General features: G+C 41.4%; 1 protein-coding gene across 6 annotated transcripts in view; it reads left to right on the top strand.

The window, feature by feature from the left end:
• The window catches only part of botv (exostosin like glycosyltransferase 3), a 35,000-nt gene extending 13,221 nt beyond the window's left edge, over positions 1 to 21,779 (top strand). For 4 of the 6 annotated variants that reach the window (XM_067158403.2, XM_067158401.2, XM_067158402.2 and 1 more), the window contains 8 exons: positions 312 to 583; positions 1,265 to 2,126; positions 3,836 to 4,168; positions 8,740 to 8,964; positions 9,038 to 9,163; positions 11,806 to 12,207; positions 18,079 to 18,183; positions 18,264 to 21,779. In XM_067158403.2, the coding sequence (XP_067014504.2) occupies positions 312 to 583; positions 1,265 to 2,126; positions 3,836 to 4,168; positions 8,740 to 8,964; positions 9,038 to 9,163; positions 11,806 to 12,207; positions 18,079 to 18,183; positions 18,264 to 18,368 (2,430 nt within the window). In that variant the 3' untranslated portion in view covers positions 18,369 to 21,779. The remainder of the gene's footprint in view (positions 1 to 311; positions 584 to 1,264; positions 2,127 to 3,835; positions 4,169 to 8,739; positions 8,965 to 9,037; positions 9,164 to 11,805; positions 12,208 to 18,078; positions 18,184 to 18,263) is intronic. The other 2 variants (XM_067158405.2, XM_067158406.2) reach the window with 2 other exon arrangements.
• The last annotated feature ends 5,013 nt before the right edge of the window (positions 21,780 to 26,792 follow it).

Raw genomic sequence — 26,792 nt, 5'->3', positions numbered from 1 at the left:
GTCACCAGAGATCTTTTACATGCCGACATCTTACGACATGGAGTGTCGAATGGACTTTTTTCCACCCTTCAAAAATCCAACTACCTCTGCCGGGTTTGAACCCGCTATCTTGGGATCCGGAGGCCGACACTCTACCGCTGATCCACAGGTAGCTATGGTTTGGGTAAAGACAGGTAACACACAGCACAACTAGACTTGCACTCTGCTCCAAAGCAGGATGAGTTCCCACATGAAAACTTAAAAGCTGTCAAACATTGTCTCTCTCTCTCTCTCTCTCTCTCCACACTGACCTATCATCTGCCCTTGCACAGGCCCAGGTTGCTCAGCGGGAAGCCGTTCAGCGGAATACTCCGGATCTGGCCCTGCCCAAACGTCTCCTGCCATCTCTCCCTCCTGCCACCCTCGCTGCTCAGCCGCGTGGGTCCGGATCTGCCTGCCGCATGCACAACTGTTTTGATCACTCCCGGTGCTCGCTCGTGTCGGGCTTCCCTGTCTACTTCTACAATCCGGACCAACATCCCGTCATCTCGCCGGAGTGGGAGATCGAGGGGTTCGTCAAGACCACGCTTAAACAGACTTTGGGGTAAGTTTTGAACTTGGTGTCTGGGAGTTCGGGGCAACTGGACGTGAAACCTGCACCTTTCAACTCCATCAACAGGGATGGAAATACTAAGATTTAAGTTACTGCCACAACTTTCAGTAGAGGATTCTTTTTATACAAAGTAATGCTATTAAAATGGGGTCTTGAAAAGAAAAGCTTTTTTTCCTTCCAAAATTTGGAAGTGTTTATATTTTAGGGAAAAACGTACTCTTTCTAGTTGGATCAAGAAGTGTTTGATGGCTCTGACTCTTCTGAGAAAAGTGTCACTTTCGGAAATGTACTGTGGTGTAGGGTAGCTTAACCTGCCAGGTCAGGAATTTTTACCTGGATCCGTGGGTTGGTTCCAGCACCACTCAGCTTATGTGATTACAATTCAGAAGCTATCTGAGAGTGAGATGTCGGCCCCATTCTAGAGAACCAAGAATGACGGTCAAGAGGACACCTCGTAATCTGCAGCCATTGCCCTACAGGGCCGTTGCACTAAGGTGTGTGGTGCCAGACATATGATGCATTTTTGGATTCAGGAAAGCTTGCTCTATTGTAAGAAGTGAAAAACACCTCCAGGTGCCCTTAAACATCACAATTTTATATGATGATGCTTGTTGGCCTAACAGCACAGCTTTAGAAAAAGTGTCTTCAAGTTCAGTTATTTGTCTATTGCAGATACAACCCACACTTCTCCACCGACCCTAACACTTCGTGTATCTTCTTGGTGCTGGTGGGAGAGGCGTTGCTGCTGCGAGGCAACAGCTCGTCGACGGTTGTGGAGACGTTGCTCCATGGGCTGCCCTACTGGGGAGGTGACGGCAGGAACCACGTCTTGCTGAACTTGGCTCGGAGCAGCAGCAGTGTAGGACCGGACAGCAGGGCCACCAGCACGGGTGCCCGTGATGTCTTCCGAGGAGTGGATACTGGTCGAGCTTTAGTCGTGCAGTCCTTCTTTTCGCGTGCCAGATATCGACGGGGTTTCGACATCATCGTGCCGCCCATTCTGGGACAGCCGGGAGGTGACGTGTGGCAAGAGTGTCCGCACCTGCTGCCTGCCCGCCGCAAGTTTCTTCTGTCTTTCCAAGGAGAACTTCACCGGTCTAAGGAGACGGACAGAGAAGACGATGCCAGTGTGACAGATAGACATCAACAGGATATAGATTCGTTTGTGGTGGAACATCTACAGGGTATGGTGTTTAGACGCACCTCCGACCGTTTCTTGTTCCACTTCGAGTGCTCTGCGGGCATGACTAGCCCCGCGGGGACGGCAAGACTCGTAAAACTGCAGCCCGACGCGGGAGGGGAATGGGAACTCTGCGGGACGGAATCATCGAGGGCGGCCGTCCTCAGAGAGTCGACCTTTTCTCTGGTACTAGTGCCCACGCAAGTGGATGTCGTGTCGACCACGGCACTGCAGACGAGAATTTACGAGGCTCTGAAGAACGGAGCCATCCCCGTACTTCTGGGAGGGGATCAAGTAGAGTTGCCGTATGCCGAGGTGGTTGACTGGAGGCGTGCAGCTCTCTTCCTGCCTAAGGTGAGTTTCTTTCACCTTTTCTGTATCTTCCTGTTGCAGTCACAGTACCAGTTTGAAGAGATAGGACTCGCCCACTGTCTCGTGAATGCAAGCTGACAGCTACGTGGTCAACTCGCTAACTCAAGTAATTACGACTACTATAAAAGTATGACATTGCTAGCATTTTGCCGCAGTCTGGCAGGAGGCTTGTGCCCTTTTGAGATATCATCTTTAATGCATTGACAGTGCACTAAGGTGGATAAATTGCCTGCTCTTGGCTTTTATATCAAAAATGTTATTTCACGATTGCAAATATAAAAGGATTCAAGCTTTTCATTTGTGAAATTTCCAGTGCTCAATGCCACACCAAGGCGAAATGCTGGTAATTTCACTAAGCAGCTGTTTGTGTTCACGTCAAGAAAAGTGTTGGGCTGTATTGATGTTTGTGACAGGAATATCTTTACCACCCTGCCCATCTAACATAACCATGATATGTGGTAGTTACATGAGTCATTGGGTGCTCTAAATTCAAATGTAAATACTGAAAACTGTTTATTTAAATGATAAAGTGTTCATTAGTGTCAGGTGCGAGCACTCTGTTCCATATGACATCACAAACGCACAGCAACTGAGTGCTAAGCCCAGTATTATGCTTGTTCAATGTTTAGTTGTCTGATATTATTGTTAATGCCCTGAGGAAAATAAATTGAAATTTTATCATATTCACTTTTTACGTAGTATTCCCACCCTGCCATCTGGCTGATGTTCCAGCTAGAGCAGATTGTATGCGCTCACAGTAATTCCTACTAAAAGTGTTGGTTTAAAGTTAAGACAAAAAAATTGAAGGACTCGTGAAATTGACCGGATATGTGTGCTTCCCCCTCAGTTGAAACGAGGAAGTTTAAGATGGAAATCGAAACAGTCTGCTACATTTTTGAGGATTGATTAACCGAGGATTGACATAAGATCTGCTATTTTTATGTTTAATTCCTCCTATTAATTACTGGTCTAATGTGGAAGACAAGGCTATGGTAGTTCCTTGCCAGAGTTACAGTTACCTTGTAGACGACTGTAGCAAGTGGAGATCAGTGATGATTGTAAATGGAGACAAACCAATAAAATATATACTAATTAGTATCTTATTTTTCCAATAACTTGACTGGTTTTACTTAATAATGTGTTACGAAGTTCTTGAAAATGAAAACCTACAACCTGTTTTGTCAGGGATGTGTGAATGAAGCAGATATAGGTTGTTAGTACGATGGGGTCGCCACTCCCAAAGTGATAGATGCTATGAAATGAGAATGGAGAGTGTTGCTGGAATGAAAGATGACAGGGAAAACCGGAGTACCCGGAGAAAAACCTGTCCCGCCTCCGCTTTGTCACATGGTGTGACCGGGATTTGAACCACTGTATCCAGCGGTGGGAGGCCTGACCCACGCAGGCTCCTTACGAAGTTCTTATGGAACCATAATATTTAATACCTCTTTGGTTCTCTTCACAAGGCTTAGCTTGTTTGGAACCTGTTACAGCCCCACTAATCTTTAAAATATCCAGTAGCATCCATTTTAATGGCAAGCGGAGACTTCAATATCAGTGTTTCTGTATCCAACTTTGATCAAGCTTGTACTAGAGACTTCCAGCGTCTGAAGTGAGAGAGCTTAAAGGATGGTTGAACTTCAATAATCACCACAAGCACAACAGTGAGAACCACGTATTTACTGTTTCAGGCTCGGGTAACGGAGCTCCACTTCTTCCTGCGGACGGTGCCGGACGCAGACCTGCTGGTTCTGCGTCGCCAGGGCCGTCTGGTGTGGGAGCGGTACTGTGCGTCTGTCCAGAGCACCGTGGATACAGTTGTAGCCCTGGTGCGAGACCGTCTGGGCATACCTCCCTTACCTGCTGAGGACGAGCCTTCCCCCAGCGTCTTCAACGCTAGCTTCGTCCCTCTCAAGACGGACGCCATCGTCCCCGAAGCCGAGCCGGAAGAAAGCCTGGGTCCCATGGAACCGCCGTACCCGTCGCCCAAGTTCAAACGCAACTACACCTTCTTCTTGACGCAGGTAGACTTTTTGTGAGAGTTTTAAATGGTTTGATGTGTAATGTTGTGTCTCTCCTTCACCTGGGAGTCGGAGCGACTAGCAGTGTGGCGGTCCTACATTGCTGAGTGCCTGCAGCTGATGACTAGAGTACTCCTCAACACATCATTATTTATTTTATTTTATCGAATAATTCTTTGACTAAAAATGCAGCCAAAAATTCAGATGCATTAATTATTCACGGAATTCAGATATACAAAAATTTAATTTGCAATTTATTTGCATTTTAAAAGATACATCAAATATATTATAGACAAAATTGGTTCATTTCTTTTGCAGTTATTGTCAATTGGCCTAAAATTACTGCATAAGTCTTTTCTGAGCAGTCAAATGGTGTAGGTCCTACATTAGGCAAGTTGAACACAATGGTTTAAACTATGGACATGGGACAATATTCTTCCCATTATGGGTTGATAATATTACCTGATACAAAATAAATTCAAATGAACTGAAATACCAATCACATAAGTAATAATGATGTACCAGCAAGTAGGAGGGTGCTATCACCACTCACATCTCTACATACACAATTTAGTTCCAGTGATATTTCATTTTGAACATAGCATAACTCACTATCGTCAGTTGTACTCTCAATTACTGAAATCCTTTTCTTATGTAAGTCCACTATTAATGTTGAAGATCCTTAATTACCTCATTTACCTTATATCTTCCTAATTCTGCATTTTAAATAAGCTTGAACATCTCTGTCATCCTCATTGGCTATAGTTCTCATTGCCCCACATTATTCATCAGATCTCAAAAAACATCTTTTGTACACAGCCATCAAACATGATAATATCTATGAAGATACCATCCCTATAAAATTTTCATAGTGTTCACAATCCCATTACCCCTTCAAATTGTTCAATCCCTGCTTAATTTAGTGCAGACAACTAAAAGAAAAATTACCAAAAACAAATATGTACATTCATAAATTAACCTACATTGGAATAAAATGCGCTCATACTGAGCTGGATAGCTGCAGTCGCTTAAGTGCGGCCAGTATCCAGTATTCGGAAGATAATGGGTTCGAGCCCCACTGTCGGCAGCCCTGAAGATGGTTTTGCGTGGTTTCCCATTTTCACACCAGGCAATTGTTGGGCCTGTACCTTAATTAAGACCACGACCTCTTCCTTCCCAATTCTAGCCCTTTCCTATAACATCGTCGCCACAAGACCTATCTGTGTCAGTGCGACGTAAAGCAACCTTGAAAAAAAAAAAAAAAAACTGCGTCTGCGATAGGATGATTTTGATGAGACTCCAGTTTAAAAATGACATGAAAGATCTATTCCTGTTGTATGTTCTACAAACGGGTTGCATAGATGAACATCTAGAGGACTTTTTAGAGGATGTGGAGAGACAGACAGAAGATAAGAAAGTGCTATTGATGGGAGATCTAAATGCACAAGTTGGAAAGGAAGATGTTGTAGGGCCCCTTTGGATATGGAAATGTAAATCCAGAAGGCGAGTTGTTGGTGGATTTTTGCATGAGGAACCAAATGGTTGTTGGAAACACCTGGTTTAGGAAGAACAGTCAGAAGATTACAAGGTATGGTTGGGGAGACAGACGAACAAAGACCATGATTGATTATATAATCATAGAGAAAGAACCTTTTAGATATTGCAGTCATGCCTGAAGAAGCCTTTGGTGGAGATCATAGAGTTGTGATAGGAAAACTGAAAGTGGGAAAGATTGAAAAACCCCCATTAAGAAGAGAGAAAAGAATTAAAGTAAGGAAGTTGTAGGAGAAAAAGCATACAAGAAAAATTTCAAAGGGAAATAATACCCTTGGTACACAGGACGGAGATTGGGAATGTTGAAGATTAATAGAAAAGATTTAAGGAAGCACTGGTTGAATGTGCAGAAAAGATATGTGGTAGTGGAAAGCATGGAAAATATCGAACACTGAAGAAAATATATGGAGGCAAAGAATTGGAGGAAGAGAAGAGGAAAAGCTGGGCCTTATTCACACAGAAATTGAGATGATATGGAGGGCAGCAAGAAATTACTGTATGGTATCTTAAGAAATAAAAAGAGAGATCAAGTAAACACCAGATTTGTGAAGGATGATAATATTAACAAAGCAAAGCAAAGTCTTCTCCATACAGGCCATGAAGGCCCTGGGAGGGGTTCCATTATCCGCAACCTTGCCACTTGATGCGCCATGTGCACCTCTGCAAGTGGAAATTTCATTTCTTAAATTTTACGACGTCCAGGCAAACCAAGCACGCCTTTACTGCCTCGGCCAGGCAGCCCCTAAATATTAACAAAGCCAGAAGAAATAAGAAATAGATGGAGAGAGTATTTTCAGAAGTTGCTGAATATCAGAACTAATGACAGTCATTCAATGGACCACCAGGAAAGGCAATTAGTTGATGAAGAAATAGATAAAGAAATTACAGTGAATGAAATTGATGCTTGTTGTTTAAAGGCGCCTAACATCTAAGGTCATCGGCCCCAATGAATGAAATTGAAATGGCAGTAAGAAAGATGAAGAATGGAAGAACTGCTGGAATAGATAAAATTCCAGTGGAGATAATAAAGGCAGCTGGAGCTGTAGGCCTGCAGTGGACATATCGGGTTCTCAGGATTGTCTGGGAGAATAAGAAGGTCCCTGTGGATTGGCAAAAAGGAATAATCACCCTAATTTTAAAGAAAGGCGATAAGAAAGTATTGTAGAACTACAGGGGAATTACTCTGATATCCCGTGTTGCTAAGATACTGGAAAGTAGGATAAGGTTGAGGGTTGAAAATCAAATACATGAAAATCAGTTTGGTTTCAGAAGTGGAAGGTCAACAATAGAGCCCATTTTCATTATGAGACAACTAATGGAAAAGCATTGGGAGTACGGGAATGATATGGTGATGACATTCATTGACATTGAAAAGGTATATCACAGTGTCCCCAGGACAAAAGCTTGGGACAGTCTGGTGCAAAAAGGAATTGGACAGGGATTAATAAAAATGATCATGGCAATGTACAAGGAATGTTGTAGTTGCCTGCAAACACCAGTTGGCAGGACAACTTGGTTCAAAATAGCTAGTGGGCTGAGATAGGGAAATGTTCTATCACCAATCCTGTTTACAATAGTAATGGATGACATCATGAGAACAGCAAAAGCAACATATGGAGGAAGAGAAATGAACATGATGTTATTTGCAGATGATATTGCGATTTGGGGAGAAGACGACAGGAAGGTTCAAGAACAGTTGGATGTGGTGAATGGGAAGATCGAAGAATGTGGATTGAAAATAAGTGTAGAAAAGAGTAAAACTCTTGTTATGACTAGAGGGGAGAAAGAAGGGAAAGGTCAGATTAAACTTGCAGACAAGCCCCTGGAAGTAGTGGAAACGTTTAAATACCTGGGGAGTGAATTAATGGAGAATGCTCGACTGGATGCTGAGATTAGTAAAAGGATTCAAGCTGGAAGTTGTTTCTATCATAGTGTAAGAAACATGTTATGGGACAAAGATGTGCCAACGGAAGCAAAGGATACTATGTACAAGATGTATTATGTACCCATAACAACTTACGGAGCAGAAACTTGGACAATGACAAAGAAGGATGAGAGTCGAATACAGGCAGCCGAAATGAAGTTCTTGAGGAGTATGATACAGAAGAGTAGACGAGACAAAATAAGGAATGAGAAAATCTGGGAAGAAATTGGAGTGGAAAAAATGAATGATAGAATAGAGAAGAGCCGACTAAGATAGTTTGGGCAAATAAAGCGAATGAGGGATGAAAGAGTGCCAAAAAAGGTGATGCAAATGCAAGAAAGGAGATGCCACGGACGACCAGGGTTGAAATGGAAGGACACAATCCAACGCAGTATTGGAGAAAGAAACCAGGACTGGGGCACAGTGTTGGAGGAGGAGTGGGGGAAAGTGGAGAGGAACCATATTTGCCCCTACCCGGATAATGGGAAATGATGATGATTATGGAATAAGGGGTATTACCATCTCTTGCTGGTTTTGTTCTATGGCTGTGGATTGTTCCCTCCAAAACACTTCTTTCTTTGCTTCGTCACTGCAACAATGACGATTCTTCAAATTATAATCATTGTATGCCAATACCATTAATGATGACACTTGCGTTTTGTGACACTATTAGGATTTATAACATCAAATAAATACTTTATTATTCTTATTTTAATACGTATGACTCTCTCAAACGTGTTATTTACATAGCTGCAATCGCTTGCTCATTAATTGATTCCAGTCTTCTTGTCAGAACTTTTACTTAAACTAGTAAATCATGAAACTATACTTAATAATAGAAGCAAAAGAATCTACTATCAATACTACATTCAGACATTACTCCACGTTTTGTAATTATTTCTTTGCCATGATGCAATCATGCTGTAGGTGTCTGTGTTTTAAATCATGTTATGTGATTTATAGGAAATGTAATAATGCAGGTGAATGTGGGAACAGGAGTGTACTTCTCTCACGAGCTGGTGGTAAACGACTACTGACTCCTCTAATCATCTTCAGATCTGCATCCTAACATGGCGATTCACTTGCTATATTGCAGGGCCACGAAGTGTGGAACGATTGGGGCGATCCGTTCCGCCTCTATCCGCAGTTGCCTTTCGACTTGGTCCTACCGTCGGATGCCAAATTCATGGGTTCGGGCGTGGGCTTCCGGCCCATCGGCCGGGGTGCCGGGGGAGCGGGCAAGGAGTTCTGCGAGAGTCTGGGCGGAAACAATCCTCGAGAACAGTTCACCATAGTGATGCTGACCTACGAACGTGAGCAGGTAGGCTTCACCAACTACTCTGGCGTGTGGGAGCATCGTACGATGATGTGACCCCCTTTGTCCTGTGCTCCAGGTTCTCATCAACTCCCTCGGTCGCCTCTACGGACTGCCCTATCTTCACAAGGTCGTGGTCGTGTGGAACTCGCCTAAACCTCCGCTGGAAGACCTGCGCTGGCCAGACATCGGAGTTCCCGTGCACGTCAGTATCCACTAACTTTAGCTTGCACGTTGCCAGGATTTTTGCAAATATACTGTTTTGGTGTTGTTTCTTCACTCGTGAGTTTAATATGTTCTAAAATTGTCAGTCTATTTTTGCCATGTTACGAGTCAGTTTTCCTCTATTTGTTTACTTCTCTTCTATTCATTGTGTTCACTGTCAAACACTCTCTCTTCTTACTGCCCATCTGTTTCTGCTCTTAACAGTATTTTTCTTTCTCTACCAGACTTTCCCACATCCTTATTTTTTAGTGTTCTAATGAAAGTGCATAAAGTGTTTCTGTGAAGCGTCAGGTGGTGCACAGTCCCAGGCTATCTGGTAAGTCACACATTTGTTATGAACACCTTAAATACTGTATTTCATTGCACTGTTGATGAACAGGGTCGTTGGAGGGTAGGTTTCTGGTGCAAATAGGGTCCAATATTCTTTGAGCAGATGTAGTTGTTTCAGTGTAACAGCTCAGGGTAAATACAGTATGGCTTTTGTTGCAAAAGAAAACTAGATCCATGCTGCTCATCTCTTTCTGTTAGATGCTGAGCAACTTAAAACATACACCAAACAAACCTATCAGCGATGTTCGTCTGAGAAGTCATGCGTGATTCTGTTCTTCGGCAGCCAGTTGTTCTCTTTCGTTGACGTAAGACTGTCTGTAATTACAATGAAAAGGAAGCTTCCAGCTATTCGACGATTGTCCCTAATCATGAGAAACAACAAATTTGATGGTGTTATTGTCATGTGACATTCCTTGGTAGATTAATTGCATGTATGTTAATATCAGATTGCGTGACCAGCTGAGGATGGCCTAAGAAAGGTCGAAACCGGTCCTGTAGATCAAATATGGAAATATTGATTAGGTGGAAGCTTCCTTTTCATTGTAACTGTGTATAATATCAATATGGAAATGAAACTGGTAGATTATGATAAGACTGTCCGTGCTTTCCCATTTTCACAGCAGGCAAATGTTGAAACTCTTAACTTAATTAAGGGCACGGCCGCTTCCTTCCCACTCCCAGGTCTTCCTTATCCCATCGTCGCCGTAAGACCTGTCTGTGTCGGTGCGACGTAAAGCAACGTGTAAAATAAAAATAAAAAGTAAGACTGTCCCGTATGACGTAGCTAACACACCTCCTCGAACCGTTCTTAAACGTGAAGCTCGACGCTGTCCATGTCAGATCAATTCCTGACACAGTCTTTTTAATATTTAGCACTTTTTTCTCGGTCAGTTATTTAATGTTCAATTTCCAGAAAGACAAAGTAATCATTACTATCATCTTCAGTGCTGCCAATAAAATATGTAACCCTCTTTCCCTAGGAAATTTCAAAATGGTGAGGTCATTTACTTTTTATTCTGCATTCTCTTTGCCCTCCTTCATACTCTTCTACATGATATTCTTAATGTTAGCGTTCTGGCAGGGTCGGGAATTTAAACCATCTTTGGTTAATTTCGCCTGCACGGGAGCTGCGTGTAAGTGTCGTGCTCATCACGTCGCCTACGGGCGTCAAATCAAAAGACCTGCATCTTGCGAGCGGAACATGTCCTCGGACACGACCGGCACTAAAAGCCATGCGCCATTTCATTTTGACAGTATGATTCACTTGGAACTCGTGTACGTTCATAATTCAGAGTTTTGTGAAGCACTGCAGCTGTGTTGTACTTTATTTACTCCCATGGGCAACCTGCTCAATGAGGTAGCTTACTCAAGGCTTAGGGGTTCCATCCGACCCGCCAGCCAGCAGGACTCAGATTCGACCAGGTTTGTTCCGCCAACTTCATTCGTGCATGTTTCATTAGCCCCCATATCTTCACCTATAGGGCTATATAACCTTATTTTTAAACAATAAACATTTCTTGATGATGTTTGTTATGTAATGGAACACTTAGTTGGTTCTTCTTATGTTATATAAAACGTTAGCTGGTTTCCTTGGAAAAATCAAAGATAAAATGTTTCTTGCAGCCCACTTTAAGCGTTAGGAACACTATGAACTGATATACCATTGAATTATTACACTTGTTAAGACCTAAGAGCTGGTCGAATGGATTTATATAACTAAGCACGATATCGGATCATATGGACTGGATGTCTTAACAGTCGTGTCCACCAGGTAGGCTTTAGGAATATATATATGTCTATTTAGAATAATATATAGAAATAGAAATTATATTTTGAAAGCATGAAGAATCATTGAAGGCACCAATATCACTAGCATGCAATTTACAAGAGATACAGGAAAATTTTCATTAGTAGGGAATCGTGAGTAGTCATTTTCCATCTCTGTAGTATACAGAACAATGTTTTTGTTTAGAGGAAATCATTCCTGGAATTTAATTTGAATGAGACTGTAAAATGGATTTCCTCTTTTAATATGAATCTTGTGTCAATGATCTAAATGGTGCAGATACAGCAATCTATATTCAAAGTTATTACAGAAGGCTCTTACGCCATCTGCTGCTGGTTCTTTAGATCCTTGCATCGCCATGCAGCTGGAATCATAACATTACAGGCTGCATGCTTTGAATGCGTTGAACTGTTTAATGGCTGTTATCCGTTGGCGTAACACAAAACTAACCTATCGTGTCGATGTTACATGCTATATACTGTATCAGTCATGTGTCTACTTTTCAGGTAGTGAAGGCGAGCAGGAACAGCCTCAACAACCGCTTCCTCCCCTACGATGCCATCGAGACAGAGGCCGTTCTTTCCGTGGATGATGACGCCCACCTGCGCCACGACGAGATAATGTTCGGGTTCCGCGTGTGGCGGGAACAGAGGGACCGCGTCGTGGGGTTCCCCGGCCGTTTCCACGCCTGGGATCTGAACCACGGTGGCTGGCTCTACAACAGCAACTACTCGTGCGAGCTGTCGATGGTGCTGACAGGTGCAGCCTTCTTCCACAAGTACTACACTTACCTGTACTCGTACTGGCTGCCGCAGGCCATCAGGGACAAGGTGGACGAGTACATGAACTGCGAGGACATCGCCATGAACTTCCTCGTGTCTCACATCACTCGGAAACCTCCCGTCAAGGTACAGTGGGAGCTCCTCACTATGTGTATCCTATTCTGTGTTTTTATCTTCCACAAGGTCCAACAGCGATGGGAGCAGGCTAATTCTCGACAATGTGGTCCTGTGTCTGGGCAGCAAGTGTGGGCTAAACATTGGCAGCTGCACCCCATTTGCGGCCACAAAACTAATCAGTAATCACTTGCAGTTAGGGTGCGGGATATTATCTCTTAGAGTGTCGGGCAGCGCCTTCGCGCTCCATGTTGCAGCTATCTATGTAAGTCGTAATAGTTTGCACATATCTGACAGATGGCAGCTCCAGTCGGCATCACTCTGTAGTAGATACTACACAGTTGCTAAATCTACCACCAGAATCTCTGTGTGACATGTTGTGTTGATGTTATGATTTTTTCTATTTTAGCTGTTTGGCGCGTACCTATAGACCATGTGTTTGAAATTGATGACGATTTGGTACAGTATGTTAATTAATTGAGTGATGATTCTGATTATATATATATATACCGGGCGAGTTGGCCGTGCGCGTAGAGGCGCGCGGCTGTGAGCTTGCATCCGGGAGATAGTAGGTTCGAATCCCACTATCGGCAGCCCTGAAGATGGTTTTCCGTGGTTTCCCATTTTCACACCAGGCAAATGCTGGGGCTGTACCTTAATTAAGGCCACGGCTGCTTCCTTCCAACTCCTAGGCCTTTCCTATCCCATCGTCGCCATAAGACCTATCTGTGTCGGTGCGATGTAAAGCCCCTAGCAAAAAAGAAAAAAAAGAGATTCTGATTATATCGAGTCAGACGATGATTCAGATGATACTGAGAGTGATAATAATGCCAGTAACGTTCCAAACAATGACGATAGCGGTTATGTTATCCGACTTACTTATGTGACAGTGATGCATAAAATTTCCGATAAAGACAGTAATGATAGTGACGGGAATAATGATGGAGTTGACAGAGACAGTAATGACGATGATGGCCAGATTCCCGCTTTCCATGAAATTCAGTCCGATCAGAACGTAGAATTTCAACCCTCTCCTACATTCCTTGAGACGCCTGGCCCTAAACGTGCACCTCATCCTGATGCTAGACCAAGTCAGTATTTTAATCTATTTTTACAAGAACTATTATTCTTAAATCATTGATATTTTACAAACAGTGTGCACAGGAATACCAAATTTAGGTGAGTACAATCAAAATACTAGGATGTAGTGAGATACAAATTTAATTTTACTCGGCTACTCACCCCCATAATAACATATGGCCTAGAAACCTGCACAACAACCCAACAAGTGGACAGCAAACTACAAGCCGCAGAAATGAAGTTCCTACGAACTGTGGTACAGAAGACAAAAAGGGACAGGGTAAGGAATGAAAGAATAAGGGAGCAAGCTCGTGTGTACCCATCCCTGAATGAAAAATTGACAAGGGCCCGTTTGAAATGGTTTGGCCATGTCAAACGAATGGACAATGGAAGGACAGCAAAACAATGGCTACACACAGTCGTGGCCGGATAACGACCGGTAGGAAGACCTAGGAAGAAGTGGCTGGACCAAGTGAAAGAGGACATAGGAACAAGAGGAATCAGCTGGGATGTCGTCTTGAGAGAAGAGTGGTACATGGACAGACAGAAGTGGAGAGTGCTCGTAAACCACACCCGGGCAACTGGAGTGGAAAACTGATGATGATGATGATGAGTATGAATTAATACATGTGATAAATATCATTTTTTATCCGTATTGATGATATTTGATTGAAATAATAATAAGTTAACTTATTATTTCAGTCAAGTATGAATTATTTTTGTGATGTTAATATAATAAGTGAAAAGAGGGATCACTTAGCTACAAGAAAATGTAAACTACAATGAGATATCTTGAAAAGTGAGGTTAGGATATGCTTTTATCTTCGATGCTGCATAATAGGCATTTTCTCTCTGGCAATCTTAGCAACTACGGCAGTAAGGGAGCCGGCACTAAGAGGGTTATAAAGCTCCTAGGCATACCGTATTTCCCGGCATAATCGTCGCATCCTTTATTTTCAATACAAAAATAAGACTTTAAACATTTAATCGCATAATCGTCGCACGTCCAAATTTTGTTCACCAATCTGGTTAAAAGGTAAATGGAACTGCAATGTAAGTTGCACATGAATGCGCAATTTAAATACGTGTATGGTTTACGGGCAATTTGGCAACACAGTCACATTTGCGAGATGTTGCACGATGTATAAATAAATAATACCGGTATATGTACGACGCATGGCTTATCGGCAGTTTGACAATGTGGTCGCGAGACAGTGTACAATTTATTCACCACCTACATATTACGAGTTCTCATTTGAAATACGTAAGGCTGTAAGTTATTGCTTATCGGCAACGTCGCCAGGAAATACCAGTACCAACACACACTTGTCTTCTAGTAGACAAGAGGTCTGATAGAATTCTGCGTTATTACAACCACCAGCGCAACAGTCGCGAACGACCTTGGCCTAGCAAGCGACCGCTGCTCAGCTCGAAGGCCTGCAGATTACGAGGTGTCGTGTTGTCAGCATGACGATTCCTCACGGCCGTTATTCTTGGCTCTCTAGACCGGGGCCGCCATCTCGCCGTCAGATAGCTCCTCAATTGTAATCACGTAGGTTGAGTGGACCTTGAACCAGCCCTCAGATACAGGTAAAATTCCCTGACCAGGCTGCGAATTGAACCCGGGGCCTCCGTGTAAGAGGCAGGCATGCTACCCCTACACTATGGGGCCGGCTCCTGCGTTATTGTGGACGAAGTGAAATCCAAGATGAGAACGCAGATTTCCACGGAATTATTCAGCCGAATTATTTACGATGTCTCAGTTGTCATCGCTAGACCCTTATCTTACTACTGCGTCATAAGTGTCTGGGCATGGGATGAAAACTTTTACCCAAGCAGTCAAGATAATTATTATCCAATGGTATTAAAGTTTTATTTTATAAACTTGTCAGTAATGTAATGTAAAATTATCAATAACTGGGAAGAAATATTAATCTAATTACCGTATGTTTAAAAGAAATTGAAAAAATGAATGTTTGTTACTGACGTCTCGGAACACGGTCAACTACAGTAGGTCTGTACCGCACTAGCTAGTTCGACGTATGAAGACATCCGTGCTCCGGTTTGAGAGCTTTGCACAAGCGCACTAGTGTGTCGCAACCAACGAGCTCAACTGATAACAAATTACTGCATGCTTCCTTACTGCGTAACAGTATTGGCTGCTCTGGAATGGACAGATCACAGATGCATTTATTTGTTTGTGACTGATGTGATTACTGTAGACATGTGTGCGTGAGTTTGTGTTTGGGGTGTTTGTAGAAATAATTTGTTTTAATAGTGAACAATTACGGAAAGTCATTTATATTGCAAAACATTAACATGTGAAGCATTTATAAGCGATTATGGGTAAATAGAGAAACTATACTGCAGGCTTCAAGCTAAGCATAATTGCCTTCGCTGAACAGCACGGGAACAGAGCTGCAGAGAGAGGATTTTCAGTGAGTGAAATGTTGGTGCGGGACTGGCGGATATTAAAAAACAAGCTAAAAAGCACAAACCCTTTTAGACGCGCATTTAGGGGTCCTAAAACAGGGAAGTTTTCTATAATTGACAAAGTGTTTATGTACGTCAATGAAATACGTAGCAATTGGTGCAGTGTATCATATGAAATATTACAAATTAAGGGACGGGAGGTAGCGTGCAAACACAACATAACTCAGTTTAAGGCGAGTCGTGGATGGATTACGACGACACGATCTGTCAATGTGAAGGAGAACAACACTAAGCCAAAAGTTGCCTGCTGATTACACGGACAAGATTGTAAATTTTCACCGATTTGTCATAAGTTTGCGCAAGGAAACTTCGTACTTGCTTTCTCAAACCGGTAATGGCGATCTTTTTTGATATGCCTCACAGCAGCACTATTGCACTAAAAAGATCACGGAGTGTATTAATGAAAACCAGCGGTAGTGAGAAGTTGAGATGCACGGCAATGCTAGCCATTACAGCTGACGGAATAAAGTTGCCACCTTACATCATTTTCAAGAGGAAAACGATGCCTAAGAATATACAGTTTCCCCGTGGAATTCATATACGAGTGCAACCAAAGGGTTGGATGGATGGACGCAGAACTCATGCTGGACTGGGTTAAAACTGTGTGGGATAGAAGACCCAGTGCACTACTAAAACAACCAGCTCTGTGCTTGGTTTAGATAGTTTCCGAGATCACGAAGTGAAGCAACTTCTCAGTAAAAATAAAACATGACAGTCATTCCTGGTGGCCTTTGCAGCCACTAGATGTACGCATTAATAAACCACTTACGTCGATTTTACAACGAGCGGCGATCAGCAATATCAGACGTCCACCCTTGGACTTGTTATGCTCGTGGGTGATGAAGATACGACTTGAACTAGTCTCCAAGAGCTTCAACGGTGTGGCAGAGAGACTGGGCATCAGATAGCGACACACAAGATTTGGAATAAATTGTGTATTTCACAACAAAGCGATAATTTTTTGCAAGTGTAATATTTTAACTTTAATACTCAAATTAATGACAATTAACTTAATACGTTGATTTTTATTTTCAGGTTGGAAAAACGGTCGCCGAATTGTTTTAGACTATTTTAATTATTTTGATTTATAAACGCGAGTATTACGTGCATCTTAAATTTGTATCAGATACAGTTTAGTTATAAATAAATTTTTTGAGTAATACAAATACTGATATTAAGAATTCTTGGTATAATGGTCGCACCCTACTCGTCTGCTGGTGGAGTGTGCACCATCTTTAGAGTGGGATGTGGCACTGACACACAACTGCTTGCCACAATTTTTTTTCGTACTATGGGCTGAGACTACCACTAGCTACAACAACCAGCTTCATGGAATAAATTTAAACGTGTTTTGAAATACTCCTCTTGTTTTGACAAAGCTGTAACGAAAAAGTTTGTGTATGTATGTGTCACGGCCATCAATGACAGATAACATCATGTCACGCATTTTATTTTCCCAAAGGCAAATTTACCGTAAATTTATTCATTGCCTGCAGCTTTTCTGAACATTGTGGAAGAAAATCGTGTCAGCATGGATGAAAGCTCACACCCTACATTGAACATTTGGTCGTTTTTAGCTGCACTCTTGTTAAACTTGCCCATTCCTCAGCCAGGTTAATATGCTTTCGAAAAGAAAATGCTAAATTCTCTTCAACTATTCCAAAGTTGTGGAACAGAAGTGTATCTTCAAATTCAATTATCACATTGAACAAATATGTTGCAACACTTGCACTAAATTGTGTCCATTTTTGTCCAACATAATTTTTTACGTATTGACGGCTCCAGGTATTAACATCGTAAGTCCAAGAATAGCCAAAATGAGTTACAATCAACACCAAAGTCATTACTTCAGTATGAGAATCGTATCTACTGCGCCCCTAACTTAACAGCAATAATAGAATTGTAACCATAGTTACGATGTTAATACCTGGAGCCGTCGATATTTCTTCTTACGAAATTTTAATCTCATATGACCTCATAGAATATAAAGATTTAGAAAACTCTTTGAACTTGGAATCTTTTCAAGAAAGTCATCAAAACTTCGATATGAGAATCATTCATACAATATTTCAGTCGCAAATAAAATAAACCTTGAATTGCTTCAGCGAGTCTGCTAGAGAACAAGTTATACCTTCTGTAGCCTAATACAGGAGAACTGTTCACATGCTTTAGTAAACTTGACTTATTTGAATTACAAAAGCCTGCAGATTATGACGCGACCCTAGTGGCTGCCACAAATCTTGTGTAGGCTGAATGTCATGTTCACTAGTACTTACTGTACTAATCTCATGAAATGTCGTTTGTGTACAGGTGACGTCTCGGTGGACATTCCGCTGCCCTGGGTGCCCGGTATCCCTGTCGGAGGATGACACCCACTTCCAGGAGCGACACAAGTGCATCAACTTCTTCACCGAGGTGAGTCCTGCGCATTGTTGTCTTCACTTCTGTCGCTTGCAAGCACATTGGCTCTTGTGATGACATCTCTGTTGTTACAGGTATTTGGTTATATGCCACTGCTCAACACGCAGTTCCGGGCAGACTCGATCCTCTTCAAGACGAGGATCCCTCATGACAAGCAAAAGTGTTTCAAGTTCATCTGAGTTGCTGGTTTGCAGCTGTGGTATTTCCAATCCGAGCAAGGAGTTGGAATCGCTGTCGTGCAAGTGTAACGAGACTGGCCTTGAGAAGCCACTCAGTAGTTTGTGTCTGAATGTGCTGCGCTCCACTTGTTCAAGGCCAAAATGATTTTACTTCCAAATGGGAATGGCTTTCCATTACACTATACAGTGAGACTGGAAGTGAAACTAGCTGCCACAAACGATTTTGTGTACCATTAATGAAGACTGACTGTAGTAACTGCCAAATTATTTTCATTGATTGCCATGGTGAGTGTTTGCTACAAACTTCCTGGAAGGCAGGATCGTGTCAGACGAGTGAGAACGAGCAAAGCATTATTCGGGAATGGTTGAGAAACTTTTTTTTTCAATCTGCTGTACGTCGCACCAACACAGACAGGTCTCATGGTGATGATGGGATAGGAAAGGGCCAGGACTAGGAAGGAAGCGGCCCTGGCCTTAATTAAGGTACAACCTGCCTGGTGTGAAGATGCGAAAGCACAGAAAACCATCTTCAGGGCTGCCGACAGTGGGGTTTGAAGCCACTATCTCCCGGATGCAAGCTTATGGCTGCGTGGACAACTCGCTCTGTGTGAAACTTTTAAGCATCGCCTTGTGTCTGATGACAAGGCTGTGGCTGAAGTTCAGTGTCGTTTGTGGAATTTTCGACCTTTATCCACTGGACTTCCCTTTTCTTGTGTTTCTTTTCCACATTAAGACTGAAGATCTGATGAAGCCAGGAAGCAGAAACAAATACATCTGTCTTCATCCTCTTTGTGTTTCCTGATTAGTTCTCGATACACCAGAGAACAGTGCTCTAAATGAAGTGTAACGCTTGAGGAAGGAGACTAACTACGGGTCACACATCACATCACACGAGTTAGCTCCATAGTAAAGTAATACTTGTACTCGCTTGTCTAAAGCTGTTAAAGACTATTTAAAACAGTGTGCGTTTGGTGACTGGACTTCACTCATGAAGGGAATGTTCCTGTACTGGACAAGATGGACCAAGCTCGAGGCTCAATGTCTCTATGCCCAACCAAAATGTAACACAGACTTTTTGTTGTACTTTAAGAAATGAGTAAACATCAAATTTCATTATGGTTCTACAATGTGAATTACTTCCATTAAGTAGTGCTTGAGAGTCAGAAGAATCTCAGTTCCACAGAATTTCAGAATGGAGGTAACTCCTAAATTCATAACATCAAAAGGGGCTAGAAAACTTATTTTACGTGTATCTCAAACATAGGTCCAGATAGAGATGCTATGATGATGGTTTAATATTCGAGATTGGTGCCGCTGCAAAACTGAAGAATTTAAACAATAAACTGCCATCTCTATTAAGTCTACATCGACCGTGGTACAAAATGGAATTGCTGGCATATCCAGTGAAACAAGAGGGAAACGTTATAGAGAACCATACAATGGGTCACAAGGCAGGCGAACCAAATGGTGGACTTTGGCACAGACAGAGTAACTTCCACATATTAGAATTGCTGTTGGACACTGCCTGAAGTAGTAATGCAATTGTATAGGATACTCTGTGCTCTACGAGGATCATTTTTCCTACTTTTTGCTATGATAAAGAAACATATCCTGAAATATAGGGATAAGTCTCCAACCTGATTGCTTATCAGCTGCCATATGTGCAGTGAATGATGCTTCCCATAACTTACAAATTACCAGTTGCCTCTTTTGTTTTTCAACAACTGAGTACCTGAAGGTTTGACAGAACAGTTGTTGGCCGAGGAAAACACAGAAATTTGTGCACAATTCTACTTGTTGTCCTTTATTTTGGTGGAACATGTCCTTGAGGAATTTGTATTTATCTAGAAATTTTCTGTGTCGAGGCTGTAGGAGAATACCAGCGTTTCTACCTAGCACAAGCTTGGCATGAAACAGGATGAGTGATCTTTTTACCATTTGCAAACAGAGAATGCTGAGATGGCTCACAATATGAAAAAGGGAAAATAACACACATCTTGACAAAAGGGTTGAATGGGTCGTGGCAAGACCACTCGGCGGGAGATTTCTAACGAGGCAAAAATCCTGGAAAATTCTTTAAGTATACGTAAAGACTGCAGTGTTACAGAAAGTCTGGGTCACATACTGGCAACCCTGACGAGAGGATTGATGGTGAATGGGTGATGACAGGGTTGATGCCTTAATGGCCATATCCAGACGTTAACCAAGTTCCTTTTTCATCAGAGGAGGTTCTTCTTTGATTTTAGCATTTTGATTATGTCCTTTGTGATTGTGATTGGAAATGTTTGTAATATTGTTGACCTCTATAGAGGTCCTTTTTATTCAATACAAAGATGTGAAACGATCACATGTTCTTCACTGGTTTCGGCTCTTAACTCGTGCCATCATCAGGCAACACACTGTAACACCTGCATAAATGAACATTAAATAAAATATGGAACATGATTGTATTGCACTTTAGTATAAAATCCTTTTAAAAAGATGATGACTCCGTTGTTTTGTGCACGTGGTGGTTTGTGCGGCTTAGTTCTTTAATCTTGTTGAAAATACGCGGCAGAGTTTTAATGTCATGTGAAGTAGATACTTTGTTTGATCTGTGGCTGCTCAGGGTTCCAAAAACCCCATATTGAAGTGAGAATTAGTCCATTACATGAAGGTTTATTCTTTTGGAACCAAACCACGATCAAACAAAGTGTCTATTTCATATGACATTAAAACTCTGCAGCGTATTTTCAACAAGATTAAAGAACTAAGCTGGACAAACCACCACGTGTACAAAACAACGGGGTCACGATTTTATACTTAAGTGCATGCAGGTGTTACAATGTGTTTTGAAGTTGTTTGTGTTTGCCTGATGTACCTCATGTGATCAATTCACATTAACAAATGTCTTTGTATTGAATAGGAGGACCCCTATTGTAATCCCACTTCAATACAGATCATGAAATTTCTAAATATAAATTGTTGTCTTCAAACTTTTAGCAGCAGAATGTCTTTCTCCTTCACTTTGAGTGGCTTCTTCCATCTACACTGACATTCACTTAGTACAGTTTATACTTGTTCCTTGCTGAGATGAGCCTCCCCAAACCAAGGTTGAAAAGGTGAAGAGGACCCATTGAAATCTACAAGTTTGGTTTTAGAATATATCAAAAGCAACATAATTACTTGAACCAGTGCAGCTCTATAATGTCCAGAGCAGATGTGGTGCAGAAATTTAACAAAAACCATTTAAAAAATACTTGTTAAAGTGTCAGTAGCCATGTCAAACCATCTGTGCGGTAAGTCCAAATGTTATCAGGTGTTGAGAATATTGTTTTAAAACAGGACAGGGATGTGAATGTCTTATTTATTGTAACGTGCAATGTTACCAACTATTGTGATATTAGCTAATAAAGAACATTTCCATACCTACGCTGTTCATTTCACCTTAATAGTTACTCTATGTGCATCAATAATCTCCGCAGCATAATTTTAGGAAGAGAATTTTCAAAAAGAAACTAGGTTTGTAAAATATTTATTTTGAACACTCTACAGTACAGTGAATTGCATCATAATCTTCACAACATACTCGCGTCTGGTGCTGATAGCAAATTCACTATCTTTTTCCACAGTTGACTGGGAAACGACTCGCTATGCTAGTTTTCTCATGCTTTGTACTCACTAACATATTTCCGAACTAACTCCTTTCAGTTGTGAATCCTGTTTACGATTTCTGGAAATTTGCTTTCTGTTCACAAAATGGCCAGCGTTTCACGCCCATCACGTGGTGCAACTCTTGTCCACATGATGCTATCTTCCCACACCAGTTGGTGACGCTGCTTCGTGCAGAGTGGGTGCAAAAATACAAACTTCAAGATTTCTGTATATAATGAGCAGTGACCAACCAACCCATACTGCACTTTTGGTGCCAAATTATAAAAGAAACTAGCTGATGTACCCGTGCTTCGCTACGGAATTCTACATTATATACAGAATTCTAGGTTAGGTAGTGTGCACGTTGTAAGCAAGACTGTATTAAATTGCATAGCTCTTAACGTTACCCCATATACGCGACGGGAAAATCACCAAACGTCTTTTCTCATATGAAGACTGGGTTAGGGAATTTTCATTTAATGGTAGGACTGCTTGCCTACCATAAGTCACAATCAGGTTGGGGAATTTCATTATAATGGCAGACGCTCACTCTCCACCTGCCTTTTTACATCCTCAGAAAAACTGTCTTAGTGGTTTTCCCAAATGAAATGAACATAGGTTATTACAATGATGTCAGTAGGAATGGTGCGAGTAAAAACAATCCTTTCATATGAAATACTTGATCAAATGAAAAACTAAACATTTTCTCACTTTTAACGAACAATACTATGCTGCTGATATAACAGTCCAAAGTTCCAGAGCTGGAATGACCAGGCCGCAGACAACCGTGATCCGTGAACACTCTTCATCTCTTTTCGGGAGGGGGGTCGAATAGTGGAGACTCCCAGCACAAAAACTATGCCCTTTTACTAATCTGCTTCTTAGGAGTAAGCGATGAGTCAGAAAATATCAATTCACTACACTGACGGCGGGAAAATCTATCTGACTTTGAGGCAAATTTTTTCTTTAAGACAGAGGGGGAAAAAAAAACCTCCTTCACTGCTAATTTCGAATAAAATGAATGAAGAATTTAATAAAAATGAAGAGGAAGAAGCTCTTCTTAAGGAACGGCTCTTTCCAATATTGAATTTTCAGTTGTGTAGTGAATTGTGGTGCTATAATCTGGAATAGCCCTACATAGTAATTCTAGACCAGGTCATACCACTACTACTACTACTACTGAGCCTCTGCCCTAAATGTGCCCACTGCTCATTCAAAACAGCACGTCAGAGCAGGGATGGAATAGCTGAAATACTATGATGAACCAGTGAGTTACGTACCAGCAGATCAGAAAATGTATGAACCAGAGGAATGACATGCTAAAGAAGAAAGTTATCGAACTCCCCAGCTATTTCCTGCCAATATTCAGTCAGGCTGTTATACCCGGTACGCAGCAGTAATCCCATCTATCGGAGTTGAGCGGCAGCATAAGAGACAAAGAACATCACCACAAACAATGATCAATGTAATGTTATTGTAGATCAATGTTATGCGCTTTCAATATTGTAGGCCTTCGCATTTAGTTTCCTTCCAACTCTCAAATACCACTCTTATCATAGTCGGTACGGTACAACTGAAAAAAACATAAATGATAGGAAATTGTATTCTGTATAACTTTTGTTATGTAGCACTTTTCGATAGGACCAATAATGTAGGTATTTAAAAATTACATTTTAGGTGACTTCCCCTAAACTACAATTTCAACCAGGGTGAATAAAATTGTTTATAGCTTAGACCGTAGTTTCTTATTCGTCGAATCTATACAGTTTTCATTAAATTCTGTTAACCCATTTTCTCGTGGGTCGGCGTTGACATGGACTTAGCAACAAAAATACAATTCATGAATATCTGTGTTATCAAAGCCAGTACGGTAACAATGTATGACATAAATGATCGCAAATTTAATTCTATATAAATTTAGTTATGTAGTATTTATCGATAGGACCACTAATAAAATAAATATTTGAGAATTAAATTTTAGGCCTTGCCCTAAACTACCATTTCACTCAGCGCGAATAAAATGATTTATAGCCTACATTGTAGTGGCTCATCACCCGACTTCACATAACAATTTTCATTAAATTCTCTTCAGTCCTTTTTCCGTGATGCGTGTACATACAGACAGACAGAAATTACAGAAAAGTAAAAAGTGGATTTCCTTGTTAATGTGAACATGATCGATACAGAAATACCATTCTTTTCAAATTCTGAGCAATGTACAGACAAAACTCTTATTTTATATATATAGGTGATGTGGGGATTATTTATTGTATTTTGAAAGATGAAGTGAAGATTGTGGATGTATTCCAGCACATGTTTGTCCACTGAGAGAGTTTATGGCTAAGAAACAGAAACCTTAGCAAAGTGTCATGCAACTTTTAGAACAATTTTGTGTACTAACTAGCCTAGAGATGAACCAACCACATTAGGAGATTGAGATCTGGTTTACAACTTGTTTGGAACAGTGTCTAGGCAGACGTTGCTGATGGTTTCTAAACAAAGCATCAGTGGTTCAAATCCCAGTGAATGCTTGTCTTTTAAAAAATGGAGAATCACAGCCCTGTAACACACAAAACTGGAGTGTCCTTGGCTCTGTCACAGGGAAAGGAGTGCAGTGTGGGGGTGTTCTCCTCTTTTACTGTAAGTAATTCTTTCTGCTCTGACATAACTTGCCCAAAGGAAGAAGGTGGAAGTTCCATGGCAGCATATGCGTAGCCAGTACGGCTTACGGGTGAAATTTAACTCTGCAGCATATTTGTAGCTCGTGGTGATCTGCTTCAGATGCTTCGAATAACCCTTTTGCTGCTCAACGTTGAAGGTTATGAACATCTTGGGATTGTGACCACCTTTTCAGTCCTTTTAAACCCATTTATTATTCACATAGAAGAATAGGTTCATACTTCTCTGAATCACAATTTTTTATTTATTTATCGTATACGTATAGAACTGAAAAACAATTTGATGACATACCCAGGGACAGATTGGTTTCCTAAGGAAAGACATTGTGCTGGTAGCAGATCTGTATAAGAGTACTCACAATTGCCAGTATTTGCTCAGATCCTTAAGGGCCTTCGCTAAGGATACTTACCGTCACCACATTTCTTCTATGATTTTGCAGATACAATCCTAACTGACGCATTGGGAAGAACAAACTTTGGTCTAAACACAGCAGGTGCAGATGATTGACCCATTCTAGCTACAGTACCCTCAAAATGATGATCCGATGTATATGCAAAGTACGGAGTGAAAATGAATAATCCACAGAAAAAAGTGACGTGAACATTTCCATTTATGGTGAGACATTTTAAATATTTGGGAAGAGTAAAGCCAGCAGGATGTCGAGGTGTGGCTCAATACTTCAGCTCGAGGGATCTCAGGTTCGATTCCTGTGGCTCGAGGGCTCTGTGTTTGTGACGTTAGATAGGGTCCCATCATCACAGAAGCGCCGTCATTATTTACTGGTGTGGAGACTGAAACAAGCACTTGAAATGTCCCTCCACATCGAGTCACAAAATGTGGATATAAAATTGAGACATAATGGAGCAACCCGACTATTTTCTGTTACCTGGAAATCTCTCACTGCATGAGACATCGACTTTGGATTTGATGAATAAAACAAGCAATTCTTAGTTCATTGGAAATAATATTTTGCCTGTTTTTGAACTGTTTGCGAACAAGCTACAGCACTCTGAAGTGTGATCTGCAAGACTGAACACTACTCACTTTGGCTTTATGACATTCGAAACATTTTGTCCAAACTTGAGAGAGGGAAGAAGGCATAAGCGAGTGCTCGACTTGTGTCCTGGTCATGTCTGACATTCTTGGAGCTCTTCTTCCGCTGCAGTAGAATAACATCTAACATTATTATATTATTATTATTACTATTTTTTTTATAAGATGCTTTTTTATGTCGCTCCGGCACAGATAGGTCTTATGGCGACGATGGAGCAGGAAGTAGCGCTGGTCTGGTAATAATACATGCTGTCACAAACATTGCTATAACATCTTGTTCAAATTAAGTGGATATGCATTTCATATCATGGAGATGTATCTACATACAAAAAGGTGGCATGCCTAATTACCTTCTTGTTAGAATAAAATTTGAATTAACAGGTGTCAATGAGCATTCACTTATATTACTATCATTGCTTACATAACACGTAATTTCCTGCTGTGTATAATCATTATCACTTGGATTATTCTCATCATTACATTCACCTAATATGCGTTCAAGAGCTCCACAAGATACAGACCATGCGAGGACACCGCCATGTTGTTTACAACGATCGACGTTGATGAAACAAATTCTTTTTACGCCAACACAATGCCCCGATACTCTCCTACATAGAATGATACCCTGTGCTGGGAAGTTCACGTTCATAGTCAACAGATGGCACACATCGCTAGCCTAGTCCGTACATCAAACCTGCTTTAGTGGTTATTTAAGGTACTTGGTATGAAAATGGAAAACCAGCCGACAGTCTCCCGGATACTGGCTGCAGCTATCAAGCTCAGTCCTGTAACATGATGTTGCTGAACTTTGTTTGTTGATAATAATGGTGTTATTGGTCTTACATCTCAGGTTTTGGAGACAGTAAATCTAGCAAAACGAGGCTGCCAAGTTGGGGTCAGGTCTACTCAGTGTGGACAATAACTATCCTTGTTGTTTCTGCTTCACCAGATGTGGGAGTGACCGTGACACCCTCCCGATTGTCGTCAGAGCTACATTCCAGATTATGGGTGAGCAGAAACAACTGGAATTAATGAACAGAAAAGGTATCGACAAGTTGT

Source organism: Anabrus simplex, chromosome 14 (assembly GCF_040414725.1).
Source record: "Anabrus simplex isolate iqAnaSimp1 chromosome 14, ASM4041472v1, whole genome shotgun sequence".
Classification (NCBI taxonomy): domain Eukaryota; kingdom Metazoa; phylum Arthropoda; class Insecta; order Orthoptera; family Tettigoniidae; genus Anabrus; species Anabrus simplex.
The sequence above is the reverse complement of the archived record's forward strand: the minus strand, read 5'-3'. Positions and strand labels throughout refer to the sequence as shown.